This window comes from Callorhinus ursinus, unplaced genomic scaffold (genome assembly GCF_003265705.2).
Source record: "Callorhinus ursinus isolate GAN/ISIS: 27379988/994484 unplaced genomic scaffold, GSC_fseal_2.0 scaffold4, whole genome shotgun sequence".
Classification (NCBI taxonomy): Eukaryota; Metazoa; Chordata; class Mammalia; order Carnivora; family Otariidae; genus Callorhinus; species Callorhinus ursinus.
In genome coordinates, this window is record NW_027397066.1 from 76755618 (window position 1) to 76774397 (window position 18780).

Sequence of the window (18780 nt, forward strand, 5' to 3'; positions counted from 1 at the left end):
GTTTTTACTTTTTATTAGAAACAATCTCAAACTTACAAAAAGTTGCAAGCACAGTACAAAAAAGATTTTTACTAAACTATTGGAGAGTAAGCTACTCCATTATCCCCAAATATTTTCCTGAGTATTTCCTGAAAAGGAGAGCCTTCTCTTCTTTTACATAACCATAATAAAACAATCAAAAATCAGGAAATTAACTTTGCTACCATCTATTTCTCACACACCATTCAAGTTTTCTCAATTTTCCCAATGATGCGCTTTATTAGAAAACAAGATAGCATAGAATCAGGCGTCAGATTTATTATCATGTCTCTTTATCTTCCTCTAGTCTGGAATAGATCCTGGAGCATTTTGCTTTTTATGATCTTGATACTTTTAAAATTTATAGGCTGGTTATTTTCTAGAAGCTCTTTCAGTTTGGGTTGGTCTGATATTCTCTCTCTCTCTCTCTTTAAAGATTTATTTATTTGAGAGAGAGAGAAAGTGGGGGAGGAGGGCAGAGGGAGAGGGAAAGAGATCCTCAAGCAAAACTCCCTGCTGAGCGAGGAACCATCTTGAGGCTTAATCCCAGGACCTCGAGATCGTGACCAGAGCCCAAATCAAGAGTTGGGAACTCAACCCACTGAGCCACGCAGGCACCCCATCATGCTCTCTCTTGATTGGATTCAGGATATGTATCCTCGGCGGGAATATCATGGAAGTAATGCTGAGTTTTCTGCATCATAACAAATGGCACATAAATTTATTTATCCCATTGCTGGTGGTATTAACTTTGATCACTTGATTAAGTTGGTGTCTGCCATAGTTCACCATGGCGGAAGGGACAATCTTCTTTGATTTGTAATCAACACGTATTTTGTGACTAAGTATTCATCAAACCTTCAATGCATTCATTTATTCTGTTATACTAATAAGGATTCATAGATTATTTCTCAATGGTAGCTAACTAGATATTTTGATGCTCAAATTGTGCTATATTTTATCAGTAGAAGCCTCTTCAAGCAGGCTTCTGTGGTCTTTTGACCTGTCCCCATCACACTTCGCGCACTTTCTTATTTCTTGACACAAGATGTTTTATGTTCATCTGTATCTTTTCTGCCCCATTCTTGGAATCAGCCCATTTCCCCAAGAACACTGGTTCTTTTTAGTGGACAATTTTATTTAAAAACTAAAATGTGAGAACTAGATATGCTCATTGCTGATCCCAGGCCCTGAGAACGAAAAGAACTAGAGAATATATAGGTACACACACACCTCAGATTTGTATCTGTTGATTTCTATACATCGTCTATTTATACATATTGAAAACAATAAATTTATATCAAAATTTCCAATTTGAATCCAACATCACAGCCTTCTCCATTTCAATATTTGTAACTCCTTTCTGTGACAGTGAGAAACCTTACTCTGATTGTCCCCAAATATGTTCTTCTTCCATTAATCCTTCCTTATGTCACTAATCCAGCTGTCCGTGGACACACAAGCCTTCCTCTCTCTACTTAAACCACCATCCAGCCCCGACAGACACTTGCCTTACTTGATGATTGACACCGTATGCCACAAACCCTCTGCAGGGGCACCCTGCTCACACTACTCAGGCTCCAACCCCAACCCCCCAGCCCTGGGACCTGTGTTCCCTTCCCCAGCTCAGACGCCTAGCTTCCTCAGCCCCACCTAATGGAAGAGAAAGGAAGGGAAGGCAAGGCAAGGAAAATAGCTTCCTGTTTACTCGAAATGCAAAAGAATGTATTTCACTACACCCTATAAAAAAATCTTACTGTCCCTCACATTATTGGGCCACTCTAATTTACTCACTTAAACATTAAGGCTTGCTTCAAAGAAGCACTAATGCTAATAATTATGTACAAAGCTAGCAAATTAGGATCAATAATCTGTGTATCTGACAAATATTTGGCTACAGCCCATAATACTGTTTAAGCGCAGAGGAAAATGAATATTTGGTGGTTATGCAGTCAAATCTAAAGTACAAACAAAATGTTTGGATGATGTAAGTCCAAGGAAAATTGGGGCATCCTACATATTTGGTAGTGACATTATGTGGAAGGAGTAACTTTCAGCTGATACAGTTGTGAAGTGTTAGGAATAAAATGCAATAAAAACAACTGATCCTGCCAGACTCTAGCCACTTACTCTGCCATACCTATATAGAAGATGGTTCATTGTTTTTCTGAAAGTTGTAATTTGGCACTCACAGCTATTAGCAATTATTTTTTTGAAGTAGCACATTTTATATGGCAGTATTATTTATAAATAGAAAACGCATCATTAGTTGATGCCAGTAGTACTTAGTCCAATCACTAAAAAACTGGAGAATTTTCTCCCAAAAAAGATGCTAGATGACTTTCCTTTTTCACGTTTTCTTTATTCTCATCAATAGTTTTCCCAGATTAAGTTTGGGTTTTTCTGTTTTTGCTTTGTTTCTGCATGTCTTACTTAACATACTGATTTCAGCAGAACCTAAACATTTACATAAGAATCCAGCTCTGATCCGTCTGGCTCTTAAGGTCTAAAGGCCAAGGACTGTGCCTACACACCAGCAAACAAACAAGGTTGAAGGAAAAACAGAATTAGCACTCTATTCTACCCTTCTATACCTTTATAGAGTTGGAGATAGATGTAGCTATCTCCACAAAGGTATACAAGGCATGGAAGGGTAGGATATAGTGTGTAGTATACAGTATAGAAAATGGAGGTAGAATACAGTATGTGTGTATATATATAAAATACAGTGTGTGTGTGTGTGTGTGTACACACTAATCCAGTCCAGTCCCAGAAATTCTTCTGTCCAGGGAGATCTAAATAGCAGGTTAGACCAAGTCCCTGTGAATACTAGCAAGAACAACTTTGAGTCATTTCTGTGCCCTGCAAAACCAGGTTCCAGGGAGCTCTCTCTTCTGGCTTTTCTTTTCACCATCTCTTCTAGGGGAAGAAACTCCCTTCCACCGCTAAGGTAGAAAGCAGCACTAGCACCCGCCGGCTGCGTCGCACTCCTGCGCCCCACCGACAGTGCAGGAAAGCGCCCGGAGGTGTAGCGACACAAGCCAGGGCGGTCCCCGGGCCAGGGCGCTTCTGATTGGCTTTTTGTTGTGAATTCAAGAGGCCTGGGCTAAGGGGCGGAAGCAAGAAGTTCACCTGGGCGACAGCGCCCCAGCTTCGCCAGGACCTCCCGGGTTTTGGCTCTCTGGCTGGCTGTGGTGATCGTGGGGGTGGGAATAGGGGATGCTGGGGAGAGTACCCCGAACTAAGCGGAGGGGGGGCATGGAGTGGGTTAGGCTGTGGTTTTCTGGGTGTTTGCCGGAGAAGCCACGCGCCCTATTAAACCCAGGGCTCCTGAAGCAGAAGGGTAGGTAACTCTGGGATTCTGTACCTTGAAAAGGTTCAGAATTGCAGGGAACGGAGGCGCCTTTCATTTTTCTTTGGGCACTCTCCCCTGGCTCCGCATTTCGTAAGGAGTCCTACTGTGGGTGTTGAAGCTGTAAAATATCCCGGTCCTACAACCCACTCAGCAGAGAGTTTCCTGCAGATTACAATCCTAGTTGGCCGGGGTGCCGGGAAAAGGGCACTGAGAGGACTGGGGAACCTGAAATTTAGTGCATTCTATCACTGTACCACAACTTTACTAGATTACATAAAGTCGATTTGGAGCGAGATATTAAAGTTAAGAAATGTATTCTGAGACAGTTATAGGGTTTTTTGTTGTTTTTTTCATTCTAACACTGATTTTAAATAGTGGGTCTCACCTAGCAATTATATATCTATGAACATGTATTACGAAAGATTTATATATACATATATGTATGCCATACATGAGAGATTTTACACGTTTGGGCACAAATGGTGGGAGCTGCGATCCGAGCTTGGAGGCAGCAAAGGGCAGGCGGGGTTTTCCCCGCCGGGAGTGCCCTCCCAGCGCCAGGCGCGTCTAGCCCCGCTCAGGTTCCAGCCAAGAGTGCGCTCCGCATCCGCTCACGCACCCCCGCGGCTGGCGCGGTGACACAACACTGGAGTCGAATTACAACCCTCAATTAACATATGAATTTGACTAACTTAAAAGAGCACAGAAAACGTGGCGGGGGGGGGGGACATTGAGCGGGAGCTTAGCCTTCCGTACGCAGGAACTTTTCTCCGGGTGTAAAAACTCTTTGATTGGCTGCTCGCACGCGCCTGCCGGCGCCCTCCATTGGCTGAGCAGACACGCGACCGGCGCGAGGAGGGGGCTGGGAGACGAGCGGGGGGGGTGGGGGGAGGGGGGGGAGACACACTGGCGCGTGCCGCTTTTTAAAGGGGCGCAGCGCCTTCAGCAACCGGAGAAGCTTCGTTGCACGCGACCTGGTGTGTGATCTCCGTGTGGGTGGGGGAGGGTCGAGGAGAAAAAAAATAAGACATTGCAGTAGAGACCCAGGAAGGGTTTTTGTTGTAGTTGAGCTGGTTTGCCAGTACCTCATCTGACTCTGCGCCTCCGAGCCTCTGAAGTGCAATGTCCCGCCTGCTGCACGCAGAGGAGTGGGCTGAAGTGAAGGAGTTGGGGGACCACCATCGCCATCCCCAGCCTCACCCCCTGCCGCAGCCGCCGCCACCACAGCCACCTGCGACCCTGCAGACGAGAGAGCATCCCGTCTACCCGGCCGAGCTGTCCCTCCTGGACAGCACCGACCCACGCGCCTGGCTGGCTCCTACTTTGCAGGGCATCTGCACGGCACGCGCCGCCCAGTACTTGCTGCATTCCCCCGAGCTGGGTGCCTCTGAGGCTGCGGCGTCCCGGGAGGAGGCGGACGGCCGGGGGAAGCTGGTGAGGAGGAGCGGCGGCGGCGGTAGCAGCAGCAAGAGTCCTGGGCCAGTGAAAGTGCGGGAACAGCTGTGCAAGCTGAAAGGCGGGGTGGTAGTGGACGAGCTGGGCTGCAGCCGCCAGCGCGCCCCTTCCAGCAAACAGGTGAACGGGGTGCAGAAGCAAAGGCGCCTGGCGGCCAACGCCAGGGAGCGACGCAGGATGCACGGGCTGAACCACGCCTTCGACCAGCTGCGCAACGTTATCCCGTCCTTCAACAACGACAAGAAGCTGTCCAAATACGAGACCTTGCAGATGGCCCAGATCTACATCAACGCCTTGTCCGAGCTGCTACAAACTCCCAGCGGCGGGGAGCAACCGCCACCGCCGCCAGCATCCTGCAAGGGCGACCACCACCACCTTCGCGCCGCCGCCCCCTACGAAGGCAGCGCGGGCACCGCGACCGCAGCGGGGACCCAGCCAGCCTCTGGAGGGGGCCAGCGGCCGACGCCGCCTGGAAGTTGCCGGACTCGCTTTTCCGCCCCGGCCTCCGCGGGAGGATACTCGGTGCAGCTGGACGCTCTGCACTTCTCGACTTTCGAGGGTAGCGCTCTGACGGCGATGATGGCGCAAAAGAACCTGTCGCCTTCCCTGCAGCCTTCCCTGCAGCCAGTGCAGGAAGAAAGTAGCAAAACTTCGCCCCGGTCCCACAGAAGCGACGGGGAGTTTTCCCCCCATTCCCATTACAGTGACTCAGATGAGGCAAGTTAGGAAGGTGACAGAAACCTGAAAACTGAGACAGAAACTAAATCGCCCTTGCCCAATGAGCGGGAAGCCCCGCGGTTAAAGATCCCCGCACCCTTTTAATTTTTGCTCTGCGATTGTCGTTGTTTAGCAACGACTTGGCTTCACATGGCAGCTATATTTGATGGCTTGCAAAAGCCGCCGCTATTTCAAACTTCCTATGGTCCATAGTGATGAAAACTTGCTGTTAAAGTTCTGGTCTTTCCTCCCACCTCCTCCCCCCGTAGATAGATAAGATATAATTCTATGTCCCCAGATATGGCATCATTATTCTAGTTCCCTTCTGCCAATACGCTGCTAAAACGTTGCATTTTCCTCTCTGTCACTGGTTTGTGTTTAATTTATTTTATGCCCTGGGCATTCATCCCTGTGTGTTGCGCGCACTCACTTGTGGGAGAATTGGTATTCCGAAGTATTTTCTCAAAATGTATCATGAAACGCAAAGTTAATGGCTCCAAAGTGAATAACTTTTGACTATGGGACGTTAGAAAACAGGGAAGTCTTAGGTTTATATACTGTATAAGCATATCCAGTATGTATGTCGGATCGCGATAATGTTGGCGTCTTTTAGGAAACTTGGCGCACGCACTTTATCAGCCGCTCCCGCTGCGGCTCCAGGACAAACTCAACTGCCAATTGCAGACCAGTTTTGTGTTGTTGTTGTTGTTGTTGTTGTTGTTTTAAACACGGCCACTTATAATCCTTAAGCTCTTTGCAAATGTTTGTTTAAAAAAATTAAAATTAAAAAAAATCCAGTAGTGTCAAAAGCATTTGGTCCATTTTATTTTGCTTTGTTAATGTTAGGAAAATTATTTATTATCGATTGTTTGCTACCATTTCTACTTATCTTGATTCATTTTTTTACGTTTTTCTACTCAAGATCATTTTATTTTAATTTAGCAAAGCCAACTGCCATTGTTTTATGTATTTTCTTTTGCAAATGATAATAATAAACGTGAAAATAACTTTATTTGTCACTTATTCCATTCTAATATAAGCATTAAAAAGTTTTGAAATGACCTCGAAGACTTGAACTTAGTCTTCTATTAAATGCGAATCTAAGAGTTTTGAAGGAAAAAAATCTGTCATAAACATTGTAGCTTCAAGCAGTACCGATGATCAAGTCAGTAAATAAGTTGTTGGGTAAAAATTTCTCCGAATTTGCAACCATTTTGCCTCTTCGATAGCCTGGATCTTTCCAGTCTTCCTCACTCCTGGCCCCAACAACCTCTTCAAAAGGAGGCACCTGTTTCAGGTCTCCTAAGAGCTCACCAGGAGTAGAGAACTTTACCAGGGTTACCTATTCTCACTTCGTAAAAACTTTAACCAAGTTGAAGACTTTTGCCATGGGTCAAAAGCACACAGCACAAGCTTTCTCAATTTCTCTCTCTCTCTCTCTCTCTCTCTCTCTCTCCCCTTTCCTTCCTCCCTCTCTTTCCTTCATTGGTGGGTGGGGCGGGGGCGATAGGGGTAAGTTGAAGGCAGGAATGAAAAAGATAACAATGGAAAAAACTTGAGGGGAAAGGAGATGGGGTTCCTTGATTCAAAAATTAGAAGCCCTAGGAAATTGTTGAGCTCCCCCCCTTTTTTCCCCCAAACAATTCTGCTTATTCCACTAAAGACGATAACATTTGCTTTTATTTTGTCTTTCTGAATTAGTTCCTAGGTAGAAAATATTTATATTTTTGAGTCAGCTGCAGAAACTAAAGAGTACGCCCACTCTCACCTCCGGGTCCTCACCAAGGAAAAGCCTATTCTGGGTGTTAGGATCAAAGATTTTGAAAAAGCTATATAGTGCGTGTGTGGAGACAGTAGAGAGGAATTTAAAAAATGTATTCGGCAAACGTGAGAGTAAAACTATTTGTTAAACTAAAGATTGGGTGAAGTTCCACTGGATAAACATCGCTGAATTTGAGAAGTTGATTTTAAGCCATATCTTTTATATTTTGTGTCTTCATTAGGATAACAAATTGTGAGAACAAGAAAGCAGGGGTGGGCGGAGGGAGAGCCAGAGAAAGTTAATTTAATCGCCCCAGCATCATCCTTTCCCTCCAGCACCTTGAAAAGAGGAGAGCGCCAGGTTTGCAGTAAAGTAATGTGCGAAGGAGCGCAGTTCTGGTCTTGAGTAGGGCACTGTGGAACCAGCTCTTGACTGACCACCTGGGTTTCCACGGCTTTCAGCTGAAACCGAAGCTTGAGGGAAGCCAAGAGAGAGACTCCACCAGCTCTGAGAGGTGAGCGGTTGCTCCCGACACTTTCCAGGGGCAGAAACAACGCACCTGTCCCTTAGATAACCTTTTGCACCGCTGAGTTTGCCGTGCTCACGATAAACATCAGGAATCTTCAGGCTGCTGAATAAATCAAGCGATTGCTTCTAACACGTGTCCATTCTGCTCTCAGTAAGTAAACTCAACAGGCATGGACACACCGCAACTTTGCAAGATGAGCACACACATATTTTCATAGTTATTTGGCTCGGTGTGTTTGTATACATGTTTAGAGGGAGAGAGAGAAGACGACCTAGAATTATTTTACCTGTTATGAATCTGAGCTGGGTAAGGGCAGGATGGAAAAAAAATTAAAGTTGTGATCCTTTTTTTCTCAAAGTGACCTATATTTCATTTTTCAAAACCATTTATGCTCATTTTGTGTTGACCGGGGAGGGGGGGAACAACCTCTTCCAAAGTTATTATTTTTCTTTTCATGGACTTATAGGAATTTCAAAACAGAAATGACATTAACAACATCTTCCTTCCCATCTTTTATGAATGAGGGAACTTCGGTCCCTAGCTGGCCCCAAAATCACACAATCACAAAGTGTCAATATCCAGACTGGATCTAACTACTCCCGTCCACTAGGTCAATGTGGCCAAGATTTTTTTCTCTAAGAAAATCCATGGAAAGGAGTTACAGCTAGGCAAATGTGCAGTGTTTTCTCCTCAACCACAAAAATAGATATTTATGTTTTTAAATGTTAGGGGCATCATACTTGAATCAGAAATGATGCAAACTTCATTTAAGGAAGTCATTTTGCATTTCTTCTCAAGAGAAAGCCACAACAGAATATCAGATTGGAAATTCTGTATCACACTGATTGAAAAGTGAGGGTGAATTCTTCTAACTCATCAAGACATGCACAAAAAAAGCCAAATGACTTTGTCTAAATTAAGTGCTCAAAGTTCAAATGAGGACTTTAACCTCTTTTCTTTCCTTCATTCTATTTCTTTCTTTTTATGGTGGCATTTCATTGAAAGAGATGTACAATCACATTTCCATCTTAGGGTTCTGCTATGGAGTTTGCATAACAAACGTTTGGCAGCCCGCTCTCTTACACTCCATTAACAAGCTGTAACATATAGCTGCAGGTTGCTATAATCTCATTAATATTTTGGAAACTTGAATATTGAGTATTTCTGAGCGCTCATTCCCCATATGCCAGACCACTCCTGCCATGCTGACTGGTTCCTTTCTCTCCATTATTAGCAATTAGCTTCTACCTTCCAAAGTCAGATCCAAGTATCCAAGATACTAGCAAAGGAATCAACTATGTGTGCAAGTTAAGCATGCTTAATATCACCCAAACAAACAAAGAGGCAGCATTTCTTAAAGTAATGAAGATAGATAAATCGGGTTAGTCTTTTGCGACACTGCTTGGTGCTTTCTAGAGTTTTATGTACTTTAAACAGCTTGTTTTCTATCCTGTCTCTGCCTTCTATCCCACCACTTTTATTCGTGAAGGGTTTTGGTTCACCACCCTTCGGGAAACTTACTTGATTTCACAGAAAGCTGAAGAAAGATTATTCTTGGCAACTGGCAACTTTAAACATGTTCTCTATGGGACATTGTTAACTGGGGGTCCAGCGTAACAAGAAAAAAAAGGGGGGGGAGTTAAATTTCCTTAACCTTAACTAATGCAGGACCAATGCTTTCATTAGGCCTTTCAATTGATTTTTAGAGCTTGAAACCTGAACGAAGCGATATCTGGGAATCATTTCTCTCCTCTCTTCATTTGAGAGTTCAAGAAAGAGATGATCAGCTTCGTCATGGCAGTTTCAAACCCCAGTCAGAATTGGAAACGGAAATCGGGCGACCTGCTTGTCAACCGCCATCTAGACCTGTCCATTGCAATCTGGAAAACCCAGCAAGTACTGCTGGTGAGAGTTAAAGATGACCTCTAGCAGTGAAATTATTTGCAATTTGTTTTGTGGGAAGGGATGGGAGATTTGAAGGAGAGGGGGGACGGTGGGCATGTAATAAAGGTGTAAGTTTCCTCGCTGGTTTTGACTCTACTCTCACCAGCCACCCTCACCGCTGGGCCGAGCAGAGAGTCCCAGACGCCCGCCTCTGAGGTAGCTTCCCTTCCTCTAGGCCTCTAGCAAGACTAGGCGACCGGAGCGGAGAATGGGTTAAATCCTGGGACGCGGGGGCAGAGGCAGGGGAGGAGAGTCGTCGGGGGAAGATAAAGAAAAGGACAGGAACCAAGAAGCGTGGGGGTGGTTTGCCGTAATGTGAGTGTTTCTTAATTAGAGAGCGGTTGACAATAGAGGGGCTGGCAGAGGCTCCTGGCCGCGGTGCGGAGCGTCTGGAGCGGGGCACGCGCTGTCAGCTGGTGAGCGCACTCTCCTTTCAGGCAGCTCCCCGGGGAGCTGCGCGGCCACATTTAACACCATCATCACCCCTCCCCGGCCTCCTCAACCTCGGCCTTCTCCCGGTCGACAGCCTTCTTCGGCCCCCCACCGGCAGAACTCACAGAAGCGAGCGACTCTCGCCGCCTTCCGTGGCTGGCCGGGGCCCCTCTCCTCCCCCAGCTTCGCCGCGGGAGCCGCCACTGCCCAGTGCACCTCCCAGCAACCGGCCCGGCAAGAAAAGAAGCGGCGCAAAGGAAAAGCCAAGCTCTGCCAAGGGGAGGGGAAGCTGGAGGAGGCGGCGGCGGGAGAGCTGCGGGCTTGTCCCGGAAAAGTTGGGCTGGGGGCTGAGGCACCTGAGGCAGTGAACCAGGACCAAGGAGCAGGCGCATCCTCCGCGCCAGGGGCCCAGCGAACGCGCTCCCGGCCAAGCCGCGCCACTGACCGCCGGGCCCAGGGCCTGTGGCGGAAGATCCGTTCCCCCCTTTCTAGCCAAAGATACAGTTCTTCAGCCCCTCCCTTATTCTAAAATATTTGATAGTCTATACATAGTTGGATATTGTTACGTTCTTAGAATTCCAAACGTTGACTGAAACGAGTGCGCCAGCTGGGACGTTCCGTGAAGGACTTTTCTTTCATTTAGCTCCTTAAGCAAAGCAGAATTAAGCATTTTTGTACAAAGATTTTGGGCCTCGCGACATCCCAGGGTTTCACTTCCTATTTCAGTCCTGCTTTCTCTGGTCCAAAACAAACAAGCAAATAAAATGGGTTTTTGCTGCTTCATCTGCAGAGAGGTCAGGCCCATGCTCCAAGTTCTCACTTTTTCCCCCTAGGAAACCAGAAGCTGCCTTCATAGGGATGAAAAACAAGATGCTCTCCACTATAAATATTTTTTTAAGAAAATCTGATTAAAGAATTAAGAGATCTGATGAAAGAAATGGTGTTCTGCTGACCAGCCCATTTACCAGGCCCAGCTACAGGCAGGATGGGGAAAGAAGGTGGGAACTAGGATCTGAGGTGGCTGTCCTGGGACTTCTCAAACCAGCAGATGTCATTGCCCTTTTGGGCCACTGGCCACTAATTATTCTCTTCCAGAGACAGTTCCTTACAATTCTTCCTACTTTTCCTGCCCCCACAAACTCTTGGCATTAGGGTGCTGGTGAGGGAAGGGCTGGGTTTGGGAGGGATCCTCAGCCTGAGACAATGGTGAGGTAGCATTTGAGGAAGGAGTAAGCATCATTTGTGGACTTTATATCTTAAAGGCCACAAGACTAGGGGAAATCTGAAAACATCGGGTCACCAGCTGACCAGGAAAGCAAAAGGTCAGTTCTTTTCATTTTCAGTAACACATATCTGCTTCTGGAAACAACCTAGTGGCAAGGTACAGGGTTTTTTTCTTTGAATTTTTTTATAACCCAAGAGCTGTTGATTCATTGGGTCAAAGAAAAATGCCAGGAATCTGCATACAGCATTCTTAGATGAATCTGATGCAAATGGAGCCAAAGACTATACTATGAAAGCATTGACCTAAAGGAGTCCCTGTTAGACATCTTCTTGAGACTGTCTATGAAAATGGATACTGGCTAATACAGGTTTCCCTTCTATCTGAAAGTAGAGCATTCCTATGAAAACTTTCATAAACCAAAATGGCGTAAAGCAAAGAAGCAATTATCATTAATTTACATGGAAAAGTTTTTGAGCATTCCCAGACCCCCAAAAGAACCTTTCTTAATCTTTTCTGATCCTTTAGGACATATCTTGCCAATGGACACACAAAATAGAGGTAAAGCACAGGTGCTCACGGATACAGTTCAGAACTATGGCAGCTAGATGCTGAGATGTTGAGTGTAGTTCCTGGGAAAGGATCTAGGCAATGTCACTATCCCTGCTGGGGGTGTTGTTGGGGGGGGAGGGGGGCCGGGGGGGGGGGGGACTGGGGGGGGGGCGTGGATGCCCCTGCCTCTACACAGCTAGTAAACTCGAAAATCCTCCTCAGATTGCCTTTGGTCAGCAGAAAAAGGTACTAAGGTAGATCTTTCACAAAAGGAGTATCCTAATGTGGCCTCTCGAAAAGCAGGAGATATCTGTAATCCCCTTTTGCCTTCTCTTATAATATTCAGTCATTTTTCCAAGAAGAGAGCAGCAGGCAACTTAGCTTCTTGGATCGCATGAACTTGACTTGGTTGCTTTCAGGTTATGATGGGTGTCTGGGACAATATGCTTCAGGCCTGAGGTGTCTCAACTCTAAGGTGATACCAGCTAGCTTTGAAGCAGAAGAGCAGCGTTCAGGTCCCAAGACTTTCACTCCCTGGCTCAGTTAGAGAAGCCAAATCATAACCAATGAGTACTTGAGAAAAGTAGGGAACAGGAATCTTCTCTTGCTACACGAATTCTAAGAGAACAGAGGACAGAATCAGGTTGTCAGGATGCCCCTGGTTTAAGGTAGGTAAGCTAAGTCACATCACTGTAATAACTCCAGCATGAAGCCTTTACAGGGCCATGGACTTCAATAGAAAAGTCAGCCACCTATAACCTGACTGAAGGAGTAGTTGCTCCCTTGTGTTGATTTATGCCAGTTGATTTGTGCCAATTTGATGATTTAGAGGTCAATAATCTCATGAAGCAGCATGACTTCCTTTGGTGACTAATTTTTTTATTCTTTCCAAACTCTTGCCCCACCATCTCTCATTCGTACCCCCCCATCTGTCCATTCTCTTCATCAATGAATGAGCAATTTGTAGGTAGTGATGGCAGAGTGGCACTACAAATGAGCCCACCAGCCTTGAGGTCCTATGTTTGCCATCAAATTATTCTATCCCTAGTTCCAAGGAGACCCTGTTCACAGTCTTCATTGTTTCTCTCAAAAATAGTAGAGATTCCAAGAGGTTTGAAGTCCTCAGTGCTAATCTTCAAGTCAACCTCAGTCCAGATCTCTTCCTTTGGAACTCGGAGGAGATTCTTATGAAGTGTTGAGAGTGTTGTTATAATTTCATACTGAGGAAACTGACGCTCTGGGAGAGGTTAAATGGCCTGCCAAAGTAATGCAGCTTTGGTACTGCAGAAACAATGGCCACAGAAACCCAGGTCTGCTCTGAGTCTGAGGTCAGCGTTCTTCCCACTACACTTCACCTGCCTCAGGTGCGTATTTTCACCAATCATCTTACACCCACCTTTTTTTTTTTAAAGATTTTATTTATTTATTTGACAGAGAGAGAGAGAGGGAACACGAGCAGGGGGAGAGGCAGAGGAAGAAGCAGGTTTCCCGCTGAGCAGGGAGCCTGATGTGGGGCTCGATCCCAGGACCCTGAGATCATAGCCTGAGCCAAAGGCAGACCCTTAAGGACTGAGCCACCCAGACGCCCCACACTCGCTCCTCTTATTCTTGGTCAGACTTGTGGGTGATAGAGATTCCTGAACTCTTTCATGTGACATTAGCCCCAGAGAGAGGAATAATTCTCTGAAGAAGGCCATGGATCAAGCTCCATTTCCAGAGGATAGGTTTACAAGAAAACTAGTGAGAATAATTTTCATTTAGAATGCCAGCTTTGCTGTCTGATTCAACTAATACTGGACATGAGTGTCTCTTACTCTATGTAGAAATTCATTTCTGCTCTCATCTAAAAAACAATCCATCCATATACTAAATAGCTCATGTAGGTTAGGGAATGAGGCTAAATTTTAGAATGTTATATGCAACTGTGTCCTGAAGAGTAATGGCCTGAAAGGGGGTCATTTCCCAGAATTGTTATCCTATCTATGTTTGTAAGGATGTTAAGGAAACTGGGCTACAAATTTTATTGTTTCTTTCTGAGGGAGAAGTAAATTAACCTGCTACATTTATAGCTGTGGATTCATTCATTCAGTGATAACATACATTTTTTATTCCCTTGGTCATCTGAGCTATTGCCTTTTTCCCCCCCTTAAACCTTCCTCCAAGTAAACATTTACCACTATCTGAGTAGTTCAATGTCTGAAAAATATCTGTTTTGAAAAGTTCTGTACTTGGCCTACCATGAGTCAGTACTCCATTTTATAACACTTCTATTCATTGATTTAAGGCAATCTCTTCTGTTTTACTTGTAACTTAGATGCTTTCAAGCCCCCAACGAGTGAAGCGGGGAGTCCCTATTTGAAAAGCAGAGTATATTTCTAATCAAACTAGGAAAGTTTGCAAGCAGTTATATAGGCCACATTTTATTTATTTGAGTATAGTTGACACATAATGTTACATTAGTTTCAGGTGTACAGTATAGTGATTCAACAATTCTAAAAGTTATGCTGTGCTCACCACAAGTGTAGCTACCATCTGTCACCATATAAGACTTTTACAATACTTTTGATTGTATCCCCTATGCTGTATCTTTTATTCCCTGTGTTTATTCATTCCATAACTGGAAGCCCATTTTGCCCATCACCCCGACCCCCATCCCCTCTGGAAACCATCAGTTTGTTCTCTGTATTTATAGGTCTGATTCTGCTTATTGTTTGTTTGTTTGTTTTGTGTTTTAGATTCCACATATAAGTGAAATCAAATGGCATTTGTCTTTCTCTGTCTGATTCATTTTGCTTAGCATAATACCCTCTAGGCCCATTAAAGTAGGCTACATTTTGGGACCAAGGGGTAAACTTTGTTCTTGCCCTGATGCCTAGATATATCACCACAGGCTATGTATTCCCCATGCTCCTTCTCCCCACCTGCATACCAGGACAGCTCCTATAGATTTAGTTAAGAGCCCTTTTTGCAAAGACCTAAGCCCAGGCTGCTTCTTAACATGTCCTGCATTGTGGTACTACACGACCCACCTGGCCAAACTCCGCCCCCCCCCACTATTGTGGACCATCTATATGGCTCCTATTTCCAGAAAGGGAGTGCAAAGCTTTACTCTGAAAATGACCCAAAAGTTTATTGTAGGCTAGGAGGCTACTTTCCACTATTTTGTTCAGTGTGTCTCTTCTTATTCCTCTACCATGTTCCTTTTGCTCTCAACAAAAAGAGGTGTGATCTACCCAGACCAAGGGCACTGGCTTTGTTTCAATGTTTTCTCATATGTCCAGGGACCAGAGGGGCTTGGGGGCATGGAGGCATGGTCAGCCAGCCAAAGAGGGAGCCCAGTGCTTCTCTGGAGCTACAGAATGGGAGGAGTAATTCAGTAGGATCCCTTTGGGAGAGTCTCTGGAGCACACTTTGCCACGTGCCAAGTGCTTTATATGTATGTCTCCCTTGGTGGACCCCTCCCTATCCTCATACTCCTGGAAATAAAGAAAAAAATAATTCATCTTGTTAACTAAGGGTTGTCCTCAAAACTCTGCTTTCCCTTCTGAGTTCACCTTCTTCTGGAACTTCACCTCCGCCATCCTCCAAGTTCTGGTGAAGATTCACCTTTTTATTTTCTCATAGGACTTTATACAAAGATCTACATGCTCCACTGGAATTGCTGAAACCCTACCTAATTTGACTTTGTCAGTGTCCCAATAGCCGGCAGCTTCTGCCCATGGAAGAGACAAGTGAGAATCAAGGTCCACCAGACTTCTGTGGGCTCTGCCTGGCCACAGAATTCCTTGTCTTACCTTCTCCTTAAGTTAGACTCTTTGCAGCCAACACCGGGACCTTTCCCTCTGTCTTGAAAACTCCTACAAGGCCTTTGCCACAGATTCTTCCAGTACCTTAGCTGTTTTCCTAAGCCCTGAACTTAGGCAGAGGTAAATGCTCCCTCCTCTGTGCTCCAACGATCCTAACAAGTGACTTGGTAACTATGTCTGGAAGTACTTTTCTCTGAACCCCTAGAATCAGGGCAAGGTCTTACTCACTTTTGTATCAAGCTCCAAGACCCCCAACATGACCTTCCAGGATTTATCTGGACCAATAAATGCCCTTAGGCCAGTGTCAGGAAGCTGCTTTCAGTGGTGCTGACCCCAGACCTGAGGACTCTTGTCTGTTCAGGTCACAACATACCATCATCCCTGGAAGGCAGAGGGGCGATTGCAGCCTTTTTCCCTCTTTTCTCCCTACTTGCGTTTTCTGGCGCATCATTCCCTTCTGCGCACCATCGTCCCTTCCTTTTTAAGAGCTCTCACCTGCTTCTTACTCTCTTCCTTCAGCTTCCACGTCCCTATCATTTCCCCCCTGTCCTAATGACATCTCTTGGCTCCTTCCCCCTTTATTCTTGCCCTTGATCTCGGTTTCCCAGTATTTATCCTCCTTAGCGTCAACTTTATTTCGCGTCTTTCCTCTTTCACCAACATCACTCTAACCTCCTCTGTCTCCATTCCTCTTCTCTTTCTTCCCGATTCGCCTCTCGCCTCCTCCCCCCGTCAGGGCAAGACCTAAAAGGCCACTTCACTGCGTGGCGAGCAAGGCAGCACCACTTCCTCCCAGGGGCCCGGGCAGGTGCTGGTGCAAATTAATGTCTTGGAAAGATCAAAAAACCTGCAGCATCTCCTATAAGAGCAACGGCGGGCGCGGCCCCTTAACCCTGGCGGGGAGTGGAGCGGAGGCCGGGGATGCGGGTGGGAGGCGGAGTGCTGCGCCCACCGGATCTCCTGTCAGAGCGAACCGAAGGGTTTCTTTCTCCCTTATTCTTTTTTCCCCCTCCCCTCTCTCTCCTGACAAAACTACCCGGCAGCGTTTCGGTGGCTGCGCTGTCGACTTCAGCCTCCTAATCTCGGTTAATCAACTCGGGATCACTGATGCAGCTCAGCATCAGCCCATCTGTTTGATCAAGAGTCAGAGATCTCTATTTCTTTTTCGGTCAGAATTCTTCCCCAGGCAGGCATCTTGCTATAGTAACCCTCATTTAATACTTGCATTATCGTTAGCATCAGGGCTCATCCACACGTCTTTGCTCAGAAGGATCCCTCCTACAGTCTGCAGAACTGGCTGCGCTTGGAGGAATACCTTTTTCAAATAAACCTTGACTGCGACCCGAGGGGTTTCTGCTTTCAACACCAAATAGCCACTGAGTACTAAACTTCAGGATACTTTCTCTCTAAAATCAATCCTTCATTCTTTCTGTTTCTTTTCATCATGTACCCTTTTCAGTTTATTTTCATCTAGGCAGTAAATGAAATTCTCCCAAAGAGGCTGTCTTCAAGGGGAATAATTTTGGCCCATCAGGTTTGTAACCTGGTTTGCAGGACATTTACAAGGAACAATAGAGGAAATGAAATGAACCATTCAGAACTGTGTCCTGAAGTTTAAAAGTAACTGATCCTTTCACTGGGTTCTCCTGAATGTTTCAACAGTAAACTAGTTTCATCTCTAACCGATGGTTGTATGTTTCCCAGACAGCAGAAGCTTCCAATTATTTCAACCTTTACGACGTAAGTTAAAAGCCACGAATGGATAGGACACCTGGTTAAAAGAATAATACTTCTAGAAATGGGGGGGGGGGGACAGGGAGAGAAGGAGAAGGAGGGAGGGAGAGAGAAGGAGAAGGAGGGAGGGAGAGAGGAGAAGGAGGGAGGGAGAGGCTGTTACTGCCAACTTGCAGGAGGGATTTGCACCTGTAGGACTTGGGGTTGCCTAATGTCTGCTGGAGTCCAGAGGTGTTACTGGGACAGCTGGCAAATAAGGGGTTAATTATTACAGAAAATGAGGCATCCTATCCTTTCAGTTTGGCTTATACAGATGGGCAGTAAAGATTTATGCTTCAGGAGAAGGATAGAACTGTTATTTTCAGAGTGTACTTGATTTGTTTAATTTCTAAGGAAATGTAGATATAGATGGCCATTGTTATAAAACACCCTTAGCTCTTCCTAAAAGAACTCTGATTCCTGTGCTTTAATCACTTTGATCTTCATAGGCTATATGTAAACCTCTTAGGTTCCTGAAAAGTTCTGACACCTAAGGCTTATAAGAATATGGAACTTCGGTAACATTTTTAAAGGAGAAAATTCTCCTGATATTAAGTTAAATTAGGTAATACTGTTTGGTTAAGTCTGCTTACTTTCTTGCAGCATTTAAAAAAGGGTTTTATCTTCCAATAGTTCTAATTACTGCTAATCACATTTTAATTGAGAAAACTTTAGTGAGCCGGCCTTTTTTTCTCACACAGAGAATACTTAACTTCTGTCTTATATTTGTGAAAAATTAATTCATGGATATAAATAAGATAGGTATATCTTATTACTGTATACCTCTCTGGCATTGTGTTTTCCAATTCCAGTAAAGCAAGGTTGAAAGAGCTTTCTGTCACCAGCTAGTTATTAACAAAAACAGTATTCATTGCCATTCTGGTTTTAGGCAGCATCTGAAGCTCCCTGCAGTTCGATCCTGTGATTATTAACTCATTTCCCACCAGTATCTTATACAGGCCCATTATCTACTGTTAATATTTTTATAACCTATGAGGAGAAGTCCTGCTTACTTCCTTTTAGCAGGGAGGTAACAGGGTGTTTTCTTCTTCTTCTTCTTTTTTTTTTTTAAGTAGATAAATATGTACTCAACAAATATGTTTGACTGAGGAGGTAAAAAGGGGGGAAAGGGGAACTTAGCATCTGCTGTCTCGCAGGCTCATTGTGTGGTTAATTGCTCCAGAATAGTTTTACAGGGTGTAGGTTTTCAGAAAT

The 18780-nt window shown here is 45.2% G+C and overlaps 1 protein-coding gene across 1 annotated transcript; it reads left to right on the forward strand.

The window, feature by feature from the left end:
• The first annotated feature begins 4495 nt into the window (after nt 1–4495).
• ATOH1 (atonal bHLH transcription factor 1) lies at nt 4496–5554 on the forward strand. The gene has a single exon (XM_025873537.1). It carries the CDS (start codon nt 4496–4498, stop codon nt 5552–5554), a length of 1059 nt encoding a protein of 352 aa, XP_025729322.1.
• Nucleotides 5555–18780: the final 13226 nt, after the last annotated feature.